Source organism: Pleurodeles waltl, chromosome 11 (assembly GCF_031143425.1).
Source record: "Pleurodeles waltl isolate 20211129_DDA chromosome 11, aPleWal1.hap1.20221129, whole genome shotgun sequence".
NCBI classification, from domain to species: Eukaryota; Metazoa; Chordata; class Amphibia; order Caudata; family Salamandridae; genus Pleurodeles; species Pleurodeles waltl.
This window is the reverse complement of record NC_090450.1, coordinates 33874515-33889021: the sequence shown is the minus strand read 5'-3', so window position 1 is coordinate 33889021 and position 14507 is coordinate 33874515. Positions and strand designations below refer to the sequence as shown.

At 45.1% G+C, this 14507-nt stretch overlaps 1 protein-coding gene across 1 annotated transcript in view; it reads right to left on the bottom strand.

The window, feature by feature from the left end:
* Positions 1 to 14507, bottom strand: part of EIF2B5 (eukaryotic translation initiation factor 2B subunit epsilon) — an 88528-nt gene that overhangs the window by 63079 nt on the left and 10942 nt on the right. Inside the window, exons 4-6 of the mRNA XM_069212936.1 lie at positions 14154 to 14331; positions 7190 to 7270; positions 6574 to 6651 (exon numbers count right to left, since the gene is read on the bottom strand). Of these exons, the coding sequence (XP_069069037.1) occupies positions 6574 to 6651; positions 7190 to 7270; positions 14154 to 14331 (337 nt within the window). The remainder of the gene's footprint in view (positions 1 to 6573; positions 6652 to 7189; positions 7271 to 14153; positions 14332 to 14507) is intronic.

Here is a 14507-nt window from a genome sequence, read left to right as displayed (position 1 = left end):
CTCTCGCAGACACCATTACACTGCCCCACACATCAGATTCCACATGCACAACCACTGGAACGTTTTCTAAGAGGATCCCACGACTTAAACGTTTATTTTCTTGTACGTTGTGCTCTTTCTTCAACAACCAAATAGCCATATACTAGCCAGACTACAACACTGTGCTTTTACTACCACAAAGGAGTATCTCTAACAAGTAATGCACAATTACCAATCTTAATGCCTGTACCTTTTCTCTGCTAATAAGTAGTAATCTTATGTAGGCCAGAGTACTTTCATTGCTCTCATCCCACACTCTCGGTCTACGGTGCTTTCATTCATCTTACGCACTTGTGGTATCTTAACTTTTGTGCTTCGCCCTACTTTGCCTCAACCAAGTGTGGGAGCAGTGACACCTAGTGGACGAGGGAAGTAAATGTGCTGAAGTAAGGAAAGAAAGATTAACAAGGGATTTATTACTTGATATTATGTCATTTGTATTGTAGTATATAGCTCAAGTTATATAAAAAAAATAAAAAAAACTTTTACAAAAAAGGGATTACTTGGAATGTGGTACCTCCAGGGAGCGTGGAGCTGGGGTAGGTGTGCCGGACTGGTCGCATTCTGTGAAAAATGTTCCTACAGATCGGACCACATAAGCTCTCCGCCATCCCTATGGGGCACATTCTTTAATATAAGAAGGGTCACTGCCGTATATGTTTTATTTTGTTTAATCAACTACTAAAGTGAGGATTAGGTATGTTTTTCTTAGATCCTAACGAATCACCCTTCTATCTTTCTTGAGCGAGAAACATGTTGACCATTTCTATCTCGGCAGTTTAGGGAATTCCAATCCTGCCCTCACAAACTCGAAGCTATAGGTTTTAAAATCACTGGATACACAGTTTAGGGTAAATCAGACATTATTCTGATTTCCCCCTGTCTTTTTGTTTTTAATCTTGACAGAGGTACATTTCCCTAATAAACGTTCTTATTGTTCCTCTTCCCTCCAGTCAATTTTAACAGTATTATTCACCAAGCCCACATATTCGCACTCAATCACCGGCCAACATCTCTAACAAAAGATCTCCGGTAAAAAGCCCCCTCGAGGGGCCCCTCAGGCATTGCAGCGCCGGCCTGACGAGGAGCAAAGCCCGAGGATGAAGCATGTCACCAAAGGGTGAGTGAGGGCTCTTGTTCCTACATTTAGGATACCCACAGGGACCTATGGATCTTCCCTAATAGGGATTTGATCTTTCTTTCTGTGGAACTGTGCATCCATTGTTTCTGTGATTTATAAGGGAGGACTATGCACAGGACCAGCCTTCTTTTCTACTATAACCTCCTATTGTTTTGGCCCCCCTAATTTCATGTTTTGACCTCAAATCGACAACATCGAAATTTGTGTTTTTTACATTAGCGAGAACGCAAAATAAAAATGCAAAAGTTACAAGAGAAGTGAATTTTGTCCTTAATCTTACGATCACTATTGTTCAGCCCAAGACAGTTCTCAATAGTGAAACAGGAGACTGACAGCAGACACAACTAGAACTGGTCATGGGAACTCACTCTGGTATATCGCTTGACCACACTGCTGTCTAAGCCCCAGTGCAGGGATTTATAACGCAGTGCTTACAAAAATCAAGAACTGCAGCAGCTGTTATCTCTGCAAACAGCATTGAGGGTAAGTGTGTCAGAGCAGGGACCAAAGTTGTCTTAGATCTGGGGATGCAAAGATTATCTAGAGGTCCCCTAGCCAACAATCCGCTCAAGATATGAATTAATCTGAGTGACTCGAGATCTCATTTGAAATACTTCTGATGTCTTAATTGTGACAAATGTCCTTTTTTGGAGGGGTGATCCAGAGGGAAGCTCCTAGAGTGGTTAATATGAACGTCATAAACCCCTTCAGAGAAGGCAGATCGCAAGTACAGCTTCATCTTTCGAGAGCACAGTTTGCAACTATTTTCAGAGCAACCAAAAGGAGGACCCGATTCACATAGGGACTTACATGTAGTAAAGTTACGAGTGCAGAATATCCGCACTCGTGGAGGAATCTACGCACTAGGGATGGAATCTCCACACAGCGCATTGAAGAGAGTGCGCAGAGCGGAGATTCCACCCGAGTGTGGAAATTCCGCCACAAAAGCGGAGACTCTGCACGTAACTTTACTGCATGAAGGCCCTTTGTGAACTGGGCCCTTAGTCTTCCAGATCAGCAGATGAATGTCACTAGATGCTAAAACTCAATTTGGGGATGTCCTCATTTAGATAGGCGCTGAAGGCCTTATTTGATGTAGCTAGGTCTTCTATTTTACCACACGTGCTGTTCAGCTTGTTTTGATAAGCTTTGCATCTTGGAAAAAATAGCCTGCAACAGCTAATTTGACCCGGATTAGATGCAGAGACAATTTCCCGACAGCAGGTGCCAGCCATGCCTAGATAATAAATGAAGCGCCTAAGTGATATTTTCCTGCTTCTCAACAATTTTGTAAATGTGCTCACCAATCTGATAGTGATCACACTGCAGCTTACAATGCCTCAGTTCTATTTTGTAGTTGTTGTTTTAGTACTTTAGTATACATTGTCTTACGTTAGTTACCGATTAACAACATTTTCCTTTTTTTTTTTAAATGTATACATTTCAGAGTTTGCAGTTAAAACCTAGGAGCATCTTCATTAAAGGAATTCAACACTTGTTTGGACAACTGTAATTATAATCCATTTAAATGCAGTGCACAACAAGCCCGTTTGCAAGTGGCGCCCTCCTGAAGGGTGACATTCCTCCTATGTTGTGACCATTTCCTGTGTGTGCAGACCAGAGACTTATGGTTCAGTGATACGCTGTTCTCCAAGTTGCATCTCGTGATGCTGAGGCGGGCCCAGCCATTAATACAGTCGGAAAGTCAAGCCATCCCCACTAGATGACTGCAACATCGCCTAAGCAGACAATGCTCAGTCCACACTCTGAACGGACTTCTAGTGCTAAAGGCAACTAGATGATAAAACCATCTAAATGCAGATTTCTTCATTAGAAATAGAAGAACAACTTCAAGTGTCTCCACAGGCCCGTCTCACTGCGATGTTCGATCTGAAATAAGTAAGATAAATATCTGTGATTGACTACTGTGAAGTGAAAGCCACTTAGAGGACAGGGGGTGATTCATCTTACTTTCCAAGGCCCATGTGGCAGCCACATTGTTTTGACAGCTTAGGCCCTGTTCTCGTGGAGTTTGCCAGAACTCCAGAGAATGTGCTCTCAGATGACATTAATCGGATTAAGTCAGCTGACTAGCAGAGATTTTGCCAGGTTCTCCATCTTCTTCAGGGTCTGGACGCATCCAACAAGGCACATGTTTCCTCAGTTTGCTGGTGAGAGAAGACTGCGCTGCTGAGCACTAGACAAAGATTTTAAGTCTGATTAATAAGCTTTAATGGTTTTCTCAGGACAGTTGCCTGCAGAGGGACTGACCCTGGCGCAAGTGTTCATTACGCGCAACACCACACACCCTTCTCATGGTAGCTAGACACAAAACAACATCAGGGGCAAAAAAAGATTGCTGGTCTCAGGATATGTTTTAGCAAGTATATACAGTCGGATGCACTCAACACTGAAGAGACAAACCCATTACATTGCATGAATTACTGCTGCCACCTCCACGACCACAGTCCACACATGTCATTCAACCACAGTGGGAAAGGTTGAAATCCTCTTATACACAATCTCATAAATGAGTGAATGTGTTATCTATGTTGTAGTTGGGAGTGAAGTCTGTGTGTGGCTGATGGAGTGCATTATAAGGGTCCATTTTGGCTCTGTATGGGTGTGACACATCAAAAAGGTTGGGGCTTTGTGCAAGATTGCCCTGGTCTCTGCTGACCAGAGAGTCCATATTCAAGCATTTCTTTCCTCTCAGCCTCGAGTACAGTGTTCCTAAGGGCAGAGTTTCAGGCCTTTAGCCTTTAAAGTTGTGAACATTGCCTCTGTTTGCGAGGAGGCACCAGACACAGCAGGCACAAGGTCTTCACAGTAAACCTAAACCAGGGACTGAGCTGCACAGAGGGTCCATGCTGACTTCCAAGACTTCCCTCGGGTCACTTTCTGACCGTGGATGCTATAGTGTTTGGCAAAGGGAACAAGTGTCTTGAGTCCATTGGCTCTTTTGCGAAGGCACTTGCGAAAGACACGCTCCACTGCTTGGTCTCGGTGGCAGGGCAGGTTTTCATTGGAGAAGGCATTAGGGCAGTATCACTGGCATCAGGAGAGTGAGATGCAGGCCATATTTCAAACAGAAGTGGGGAAGAAGGGAGGATCAAGGAGGAGAGGTTTGTTAGCAACAGGAAGTGAGAACAACCCTCCTTGGAAAACTTGAAACTACCAATAAAAACAAACAGCACGTTTTTTGGCAAGGATCTTTCCGGCCCTGACGTCCAATCACAAAGAGAGGGAAAGGCCTCAACCGATCTCAGAGTGGCAAATATCTAAGAGAATTAAAGTTGTTTTTCAAAAGGGATTAGTTCCGTTTTGGACTTGCCCATTTGAAGCCGTGAAACAAAAGTGACATGAACGGTTCTAGTTTTTTTTTTTGGGTGATGCCTAGAAGGCAACCAAGGAAACCCACCGAAGCAAGGGACTGAAAGTTACCCAAACTGTATGACTAAAAAGAGTAAATCGGAAGGAAGAAGAAAATAACGAAATTAACTTGACAACTGCCAACCACATAAATGAAAGCACATTTTCACAAATAAAATGCAGCCAACACGCACATAAATTCAACTAAATGCTGAAAATGTTTAATTTTTGATGCAGCAAAATTTGACAATCCGTGTCACAACATCCCAGGGGTTTGCAGGGCGTTCAAATTCCCCTTACCTCTATACCTAAAAGATTGGCATCTCAGATGCTGTCTGGGTCCAACTACCACTGCACCGAGGGAAAGCAGCAGCAATCTAGGGGAAGCACTGGTTACTGAGGACCCTGAATGCACTGAAACTGTAATGTCCAAGCCCACTGTGACTGGAAGAGTCCTCCAAATCCAAACCCAGCATGACAGCTGATTGACTCTCTCCACAAGTGCTGGCAACTTTGATCAGTAGATGGTTCTAACATTTTCCATCATTCAAGAGTAGAGTGTAGCTGAGGAGAGTGTTCCGGAGTCTTGTCTGATTGCTGGCTTCTAGAGAGACTAGGGATACCTCTGACCTGCATCATGTTCTGCTGGGCAGTCTTGTGAGGGAAGAGCCTTGCCTGCCGTGGAATGGGGCACTGGATAGTGTCTCGCAGAGGACTGCCTGCATCCAAAACAAATTTAGGAGCCCAGATACCTGTGAGGCCTGCCGGGGGCTGTGGTGAGGAGTGTGCTGCTTCAGGGTACGAGGTCATCAAGCTGTTGACTGAAGACTGATGCATCATCGTCACCTGTGTTGCATGGGGCCAAGCGGAAGTTCATCACCCAATGCGGCTGCTGGTGAGCCCGTTTCAACTATGACCTCGGTAGCACTGTTAGAAAGTCTGTGTGCATCTTACAGTTACATCCAAAAACCTGGATGAATATCTCGGTTTCAAACCGTGGCTTGGGGGTGTCAGGTAGTTAGGTGGAGCAGGGACCCCAGAACCACACACCACATCCAAATCTGCCTAGTGGTTCTGGGGAGAGTAGGCTCCTCCTGCATGTACACTTTCTTTTTCCTTGTCCACTGAGGGACAGTGGTTGGAGGCCCCAGGCCGGGAAAAAAAGCCTGTTCTTAAACGTTTCAACCTTGGCTGACTGTGACCCCAGTACAAGGACATTGTGAGTGCCCTGAAAAGCATTTACCACAGGCCCCTGATTTTAACTCTTTGGACAGTGCTTAGGCACATAACAAAAATCTATATGGTTCTAGGTAATGCAATTGAGAGGCCTGGTTTTCTTTCAGTATGATCATTTTATGTATGCATACGTTCCTCATGTGCATTAAAGTGCCTTATCTTTAAAAGTAATGCACCCTCAGAAAACCCAATTATAACCGACATTAAAAAGTCCTATTGTATTCTGGAAGTTTAAAGTCCACCAAGACCATGAGTAATCCTCGGATCATTGTGCCCAACTACCAATGACAAGTCAAGCACTAAAGGATAGTATATGGTCATCTAGCCTAGGGTCCAATAATACTGCGTGCCACCAGTGGTAAAGGACTAACTGAAGCTCAGTAACCTCGGACGCCCCAGGACCAGGTTTCCAAACAAGTATTCTGTGCAGTTCCCTCACTTCTGTGTTATGCTCCTCAACTAGATATCGACTTTATCCAGGTTTTTTATGGCCTTCCATTGACTCTACAAGTCTTACTTGAAGTGGCCTTGAGTCCTGTCAAGGCCTCAGAACCCATTTCATGCCCTTCACCATAATGAAGTGCAGAGGATAGAAGCCGGGTGCCCCCTTATTTTGGACCAACAAGTACTCTGTGTGAAGATAGACAAGTACTTGAGTCTAGAGGTGATCACCTGTTTGCTGTGGATGTTTGGATATACCAACCTCTCTAAGAAAGATCCTTCCAATTACTGCATTTTGGCCTACTCTAAATTATTCAAAGGATATCTACAAACACAGCACTTACCTCCTCATTCACCAAGATCCCTCGTACAAAGTCATCTCTCGTCTGGTAATCAAAGTTATCAGTGAACAGCTCAGCAACCTGTATAAGAAAAAGTGCAAAGGGTATAAGGGTTGCTCTAACATTTTTTTACATATTTTATATTTTTTAGGGTTGAATAGTGGCTTTCTGGGCAAGCTTCATAGAATACAGAACATGCCCTATAAATCTTTTGAGCTTCTGACTCACAGGAAGAACCACTGCTTTATGAAGGTCACTAATGCAACTCAGATGTTGCATCCCCACTACAGCAACCCTGTGGTCTGTAAGTAAAGACTCCTTATGTTAAAGGCTGATGAAATAAGCAGGCAGGCATCATAGTTATCTGCAATTACATGGGTTTGCCCTTTGCTGTCTCCAACCCCAATGATTGGTTACTTGGTGCTGCTACTATAAACTCACAGCCTACCACAGAAGCCAACTGCCCACTACACTCATGAACATTCTAGGTGTGCCAATACTTTCCGAACGACCTCTTCCAGTCCCCATCTCCACAGCAAGAGACGGCTCGGTCCTTAAGAACATAAAAGAACCAAGTCAATGCCCCAAAAGACTTGTGATGCAACCTAGAATTACTCACCTGCGGAGAACAGATGCTTATATGACAATCCAACAAATCATGGCGCAGCTCCACTTCTCCAGCACCGCTTTGGAAAATACTCTAGAAAACAAAAATTCAATATTGGAAGTGCCTAATATATAAAAAGATATAACATACTTCACATTTCAAAACAAGTTCCTATCAGTTTCTTTTTGCAAGATTAACAATTCTACAGGCCATTGGTCATCCAAAATCTAGCTTTAGTGTTTGAATTAGTTTTTCAAGCAAAATTAGGAAAATTATATTTTCAACAAAAGCCCGAGTAGCGCTAGGTGTGCCAAATCATTTTTACCAGTATGTTTTTTTTTCTTGTATTGATTTCATTGTTCCAGCAGAAGTATTACTGACATGCTTGTATCCTACCCACATACACAATTTGCAATTTTCCAAATTACCAAATTTTGACCTAACTTTTCCTTTAGCTGCCACATCTATTATAAACTGATAAAAATAAGGAACAGGAAGATGAAAAGAATCAGATCATAAAAAAAAACCTAATGGCTTGCTGCTCCAATTGTGTGTTGTAGGAAGCTCGCTCTTTATATTGCAGACCAAAATTGGGTACACTGTTCAAAGAGTCGATAAAAACCCAGAGGTATCACAGAGGCACAAATGACATCCCAAATGCTCTGTTTTGTGGTAGTGTGGACAAGCAGTTAGGCATATGAGAGGATAGGGCTAAGCATGATCGGCACACACTCATGCAGTAAGTGAGACTCACGCTCAATAAAGAAATCGGAGTCTAAATTACAAAAATAACACATACTTTAAATAAACTTTGATATCAAGATCAACGCAGTCAGGGGAGTACTTTTGGAGTTATACATTTTTACAGTTTTTAAAACTTGACAGTGCAATGTTTTGGTGCAGTATTGTTATCTTTAGAGGAAAAACAGGTATGGCATTTGGACACCTAAAACGACTTACGGTACTGTTCTCCTGGACTTAAGCTGCGTATGGAGCAAGGTCCAAGGCCATGCCAACAGGTCACGCCGGCAGGCTCTGGTGCATCCGGGTGCAGAGGTGTGTTACAGCATCAGGTGTCCCGTTCACTTCAATGGGGAACTGGCCTGTTACAAAAGTTGCTGAAGTGATGGACTGGAAGGTCAGTCAGGGGGAACCCACGGGGGTTGGGGTATGGGGGCTCGACCACTGAGGTACTCGGGCAAGTGGGGACACCGTCAGTATATTTCTCCTCGTGCTGTAGGGTGCGGGTGCAGTGGTGTCTTCTGGCGTCGGGTCTGGTGATGGAGCTTTTTGCATAAATGGTCTGCAGGCATAGACTGGGGGTCCAGTCCTACCAAACCAACAAGTGGGCACAGGTCTCACAGGGCCAGGATACATGTGGACACCTTTGGTTCTCTTCTCCTCGGTCCGGGGCAGACAGGTGCAGAGGTGTCCCGAGGGGTTGGGTTTCTGTCTTGTGGTCATTCACAGTTGCAGGGGTGGGACTGCAGAAACAGACTGCAGACACCGTTGAGAAGTCCATAGGGAATGCAATCAAGGTGGGTTTCGTCTCTGGGGTGCCTGGGGACCATGATGACACCACTGGTCCACCTCAACACAGGCTAGGTGGGTCGGGTGCAGTGGTGATGTCTGGTGTCGGGTTTCTGGCAGTCCTGGTTCTCGCAGGTTTTTTTTGGGGTGCCTGCGGACGCAGGAGGAGCAGCTCCTCTACCCCAAGGGAGTTTTTCTTGGCAATCTGCAAAGCCCTGGCAGCTCATTCAGTTTTGTAGAGGCTGCAGAGGCAGGACGTGTCAGTTGCAGCAGGCCGGCCAGTAGAGTCGGCGCCAATTCAGTCAGTGCTCCTCAGTTCTCAGGTTCAGCAGGCTTTTTGTCCACTCCATTTGTGTCCAGCGAAGATATGGTTTCCTTGTATCATTTTAGGGGGCATTAAGAGGAGTGAAGGTAGTAGCCAATGGGCTACTTATCCTTGGGGTCACTACACCACTTAGATTACCACTTCCGATGGGGATTGGGCATCACCCTGTCCAGAGATCTTAAATTCCACCACACACAAGATAGAAAATCCTGCTAAGTCGAGTCCACTTAAAGCTGGACAACCTAGGGCTGTGTCCAGCCTGCAAGGGTGACACTTCTCCTGCATAGCTAATGTTCCCAACTGTCCAGGTGCCAGATGGGCCTTGGGGGGTAAAAGGGGGGGGGGGGGGGGGGAGGAGTCAGCATCCTCCTCTGGGGAAAGCCAGATCTGCATACCAAAGGCGGTGGGCTTCTTTGAAGCTCTCTGCCTTAGAATGCAGATTTGCGGGTCATCCTGTTGGGAGGTGTGTAATAACACCCTGACCAGAGCAGACTTTGTTTCTGACCTCACCCAAGGAGGCCAGATTCTCATCTGTTGGTGGCAGACTGGACAATGAGCTCACAAGCAGTTGGTAGGTTTTTCAGGGGCGCCTCTAAGATGCCCTATGGGTGCATGTATTAATAAATCCATCACTGGCATCAGTGAGAGTTTATTAATATGAGATGTTTGATACCAAACATCCCTAGTTCCAGTGAAGCCTCTACAGCTCTTAGGACCCCTCCTTAGTACCCATGCCACAGGTACCAGAGGTACCATATACTAGGGACTTAGAGGTGATAAAGGGGCCTGGCCACTTGAGGATCAAGTGAGCATGTGTCTTGTTTTGTGAAGGATTACTGCCACGGGGAGCCTGGTTAGCAGGAACCCAGTGCACTTCAGTCAAAATTGCATCAAAAAAAAAAAAAAAAAGAGTCAGATAGTTTTTTTTGTTGAATATTTGTTGTATTTCTTGAATATTTGTTGTAGTGCAATGGGTGTGAGCAACCTAGTGGCTCTCAGGAGTTTGTATATAGAATGCCACACTGGCTGTAGTAGTCCCCCCTAGGAATCCACATGAGTAGGGAGCTCCTGGTCATTGATACTTGTGTCTCCCCTGTGCTCTCCTAGTGGCCCCCATTTCTGCTTCAGTCCAACGTTTAAATTCTGTAACCCATCTTGATATGGGAGGAAGCTTAGCCACCTTCCACAAAAGCGCTATCTGCCTCTTGGCCAACAAACTAGTGAGATCGATAAGATTACATTCGGGCTCGAGGTTTCTGTGGTGTGCAATCAATCCCAGCAAACCTAACCCTAGGTGCACAGATTCCTGCCTTTCACGTCAGAGTGGACCGTGTATCTGAGACCCCTAATCTGCTCCTCTGACACAGACAGGTTTAGTTGGACAGGGAAACTTTCTGGGTGGATTCTGTCGGACACTCACAGGATAGTGGAGCCGTTTTGAAGGCAGGACCAGTAACATCAGTGCTACTCTCCCCATATCTGACATTGGGAGATGTTTTGTTTAGATTTACAGAGGGCAGATAGGTCTCTTGTTTGATTACTGCTGAGCACTAATCTCTCTAAATATGGACATCTATGTAGTTAAGCCTGCGGGACCAACTGCATGCCTACAATGATCATGTATGTTTGGGCTTGGATTATGGCATTCCTGAGTGTGAATATAAAGGACATAGTTTTGCTTATGTCAAGCCCTGAGAGTTGATCAAACGCTTTGAATATTTATATGAAAGACTGGAGTGCCGAGCAAGGATCAAATACAGTAGGACGTCCTCTGCCTGAAGAGGTAGATTATGGTCTACAAGGAATAGCTTTATCCCTCTGTGATTTGGGGATCTGCGCTCCCGGTAAGCAATGGGTCCATAGTCAATGTAAATGTCAGAGGCAACAATGGTCAGCACTATCACATAACTCACTGGATCATCCAGCTGTTGGAGAACATCTCTGCTATCTTTACCCTCACTGTTGGGAATCTACATAGTAGTATCAGCCATTCCAAGTATTGGTGCCCAAATTTTAAGTGCCTTAGTGCCTACCAAATGAACCTTATCTGATGGTATCGAATAACTTTTCAGTGTCTATGAAAATCACAGTGGGAGCCAGGACATACTATGTTAAATCTATTGATATAGTAAAAACTTTCATTTGGTCTAGGGAAGTGTTTGTACTGGGAACAAACCCAGATTGACACAGGTGTATCAGACTGGCCAAGACTGACATCAATCTGATTGCCCGGATCTTTCCCAGTAATTTGTAATCTGTATTCATCAATCAGAGTGGGAGATAAAGAGCAACATCAAGCTTCTCCTGCCAAGCTAAGGAGCATCGCTATCAGCACTTGCCTAGTTTAAGGGGAAGATTACCTAGTTTAAGAGAATTGAGGTGCTAGCAGACACACAAATTCAGCATAAAATTCTGAAGGAAGACCATCTGTGCCAGGTGTCCTACCCCTGTATAGATATCTGATCTACTGTGACTTGGACATCTAACAAGTTCACATCATCTGCCAATAGAGACAGAAAGAATAATAAAATGGACAAAGAAGCTTGCACCTCTCTGCCCAGTCTCATATTCGGGTCAGAGTACAGCAGGGAGCAGAAGTAGCAAAGAAATGTGGTTAATCTCGAACTTTGGGTGTTCAAGCTCCCCAACCAACTCTGTTGCGCAAGGCCGTTAATGGGGATCGGTCCATGGAGCGGCTAAATATTTGCACTACTGGTGATGCTCATCGATGATGTTTCATCGGCCGCTCCTTGGCTGATCTGTTGGCCACTTTCTGCTCCTGGGTAGGTCACCGCGTTAATCTGTTCATCCTTCTGGGGTGCATATATGGCCTGGCAACACCAGGTTGCTCTCTGAAAAACCCATCACCTCTATCCATGCCGACATTTCAACAATGGTGCCACATACCATTCTTGAGTAGCACAAGCCGAATGTCACAAGTTTGTGCTTTATCTCCAGGAAGGACCTACTTTGTTGCTGGACCGCTGCTGAGTTGATTGGGAAGAGCAACACTTTTGGTCTTTTTTTATGTGGACCCCCTCCTTCAGTCCAGCTTGTCAAAGGAGGACATCAATGCCACAATATTTTGTGATGGTAGGCATTAGGGGCATCTGGAAAAGGGATGGGTTGAGGGCCTGATAAGATCGTTTGAAAAGCCCTCCAAAGTCCCCTCTTCCTTTTATTTTTGCTCTGTGGCTTCTACCCGGTACTTCAGGTTTCTGATCCTCTTATTAGGTCTTCCAGATGTTCCTTAAGGCCTCCTCCACATCCGGTTCCACGACCAACATGCTGGATTCCACTAGGGTCAGTGTTTCTGATATTTTCTTACGGTTGGCTCTCAAAAAAGACTAATACTGTGTCATGTTAATTTTTATTCTATACTGTCCTTGACTACTAGCAGGATTTTTGTCTGGCCTACCTGAGGAGTCAACAGACAATGACCTCACTGTGGAAGTATCATTGCCACTTAATGGGTGCTGTGTGTATGTGGACATGTGTCATGTTTTGGGGTTGTCATTGTTCTTCCTCAGAAATACCCAGTTCATTTTCATGAGTAGGTACATTCAGAGAAGGGCGGTGATGTACATGTTTTGCTACACTGTTGTACCCTTGAGCACATTTGCGCAGCTAATGAGTGCATCTCGGAGATTCAGCCAGGCCATCGCACAACTTCTTACCAGTGGAGGGTTTGTGCCCTTGATGCTCAGGTATTTGCATATTAGGAGGATGCCGTTCTTTACAACATCAGCAATTTGAGGCAGAGCTCAGCACACTGAGGTTAAGGGCGTATCACACCAGATGTCCAGGTGACCGTGCGGCTCCTGAATGAGGGGACTCTCCAAGTGATGAGAGAAAAAGATAGGAATACTGAAAAGTTTTCCATTTATCTCTACGATGAGCCCTGCGTCCCTGGATTCAAGTTTTTTTTCACCTTATTACCTGTGAGCCGTTACATCCTAAACAGTCAATACTTCAGGCCATGCTCATCTGCCACCAGCCAGCTCTTCACTTTGGGCAAGGGCAGCACACATTCACCCCTTACAGTCAGGCAAGTCTCTTGTTTGCATCAAAAACTGGCAGTCAAGTTGTGCAGCAAGGATTGCATCACCATCCCAAGTTGGGGGGGATAGCTGTTCCCGCATTACTTGCAAAAACAACAAGGTGATCGATGGTACGCTTGAATTATTCTCAGCCACTGACAATCGCTCAGGGTTGCACTGCAATACATTGATTTTTGCACACCATGCCACCTCAGCCTCAAGACGGCCATATGCAAATCAGCCTTTACCCTGCTCCTTGCAGGAACAATCCAGCCCGAAATCCCAGGCCAGGGGCTCCCTGAACCGCAAGACAAGCAACTTAGGGCCAGGTTCACCCTGGTTAGGGCTGTTCAGCCAGGTATAGCTTGGTTCCAGTGACCAATGCAAAAACAAGATGGTGATTGATGGAATGCTTGAAATAATCCCAGTCACTGACAATCGCTCGGGCTGCATCCTAATCCACCGCTTTTCATCCGCCATGCCACGTCACTTTGGACACAGCCATACGCAAATCAGCGTTGACCCTGCTCCTCATGGGAACAGTGCAGCCCTTTCTGCCAGGCCAGGTCCTCCCTGAACCGGAACACAGGTAACCTAGGACTGGTTTAGCTCTAATTAGAGCTCTTCAGCCAGGAATAGCTTGGTTCAAGTGGCACAGTGAGCCCACAGTGAATGTTGCTGTTTTTTATTTTGAAGACCTAAGTGCGCCGGGAATGCCCAGACGTGGAGCAGGGTCAAAGCTGATTTACATATGGCTGTGTCCAAACTGAGGTGGCATGGTGGGTGAAAAATGAAGAAAGATACCCTACTAAAATGACTGCAATACTTTACACTTTAAAACTCACAGTGTATGGTGCAGTGCGGGAATCACAAAAGGCTGTTTATATGTAATACAACATAATTCAAATACCTTTGAAAGGCCATTACATCTCTTCTGACTGCAAAATTGTGTTTCAGAATCCTGGTTTTTAAAATGCAGGTGGTAGCTTATCAAAGATACCAACCTTTGTTACTGCCCCTACTGCGCTTATGACTCTGAATCGTCCCGCTACAGCTCTAAACTCCTGTCTTTAGTACTGACCATAGGGAAGCCGAAGCGCTTGAGCCCACGAGTTTTTTGGTAGTGCAACACACGGCATGTACTGCTGTCCATGGCAGTGATGACATCATCCTCCTGGCACCTGGTGCGGTGACCCGGTGAAGCCTCCTTAAATATCATAGTCATTACTGAAACATTCTTGTCCACCTTACGGCGAGTCCTAAAAAACAAAAGGAAATAATTAGCAAATTTTGTTTTAAAAGGACAATAACCCAAAAATCACACACTCAAAGGCCTGAAGGTGTGGCCCTTTAGAAAAAGGTCAATAGCTTAGATGTAGCAAAATTCCTGCACCTGTGCAATGATAAGTTGAGGAGGACAGTGCTTGAAAAGGAA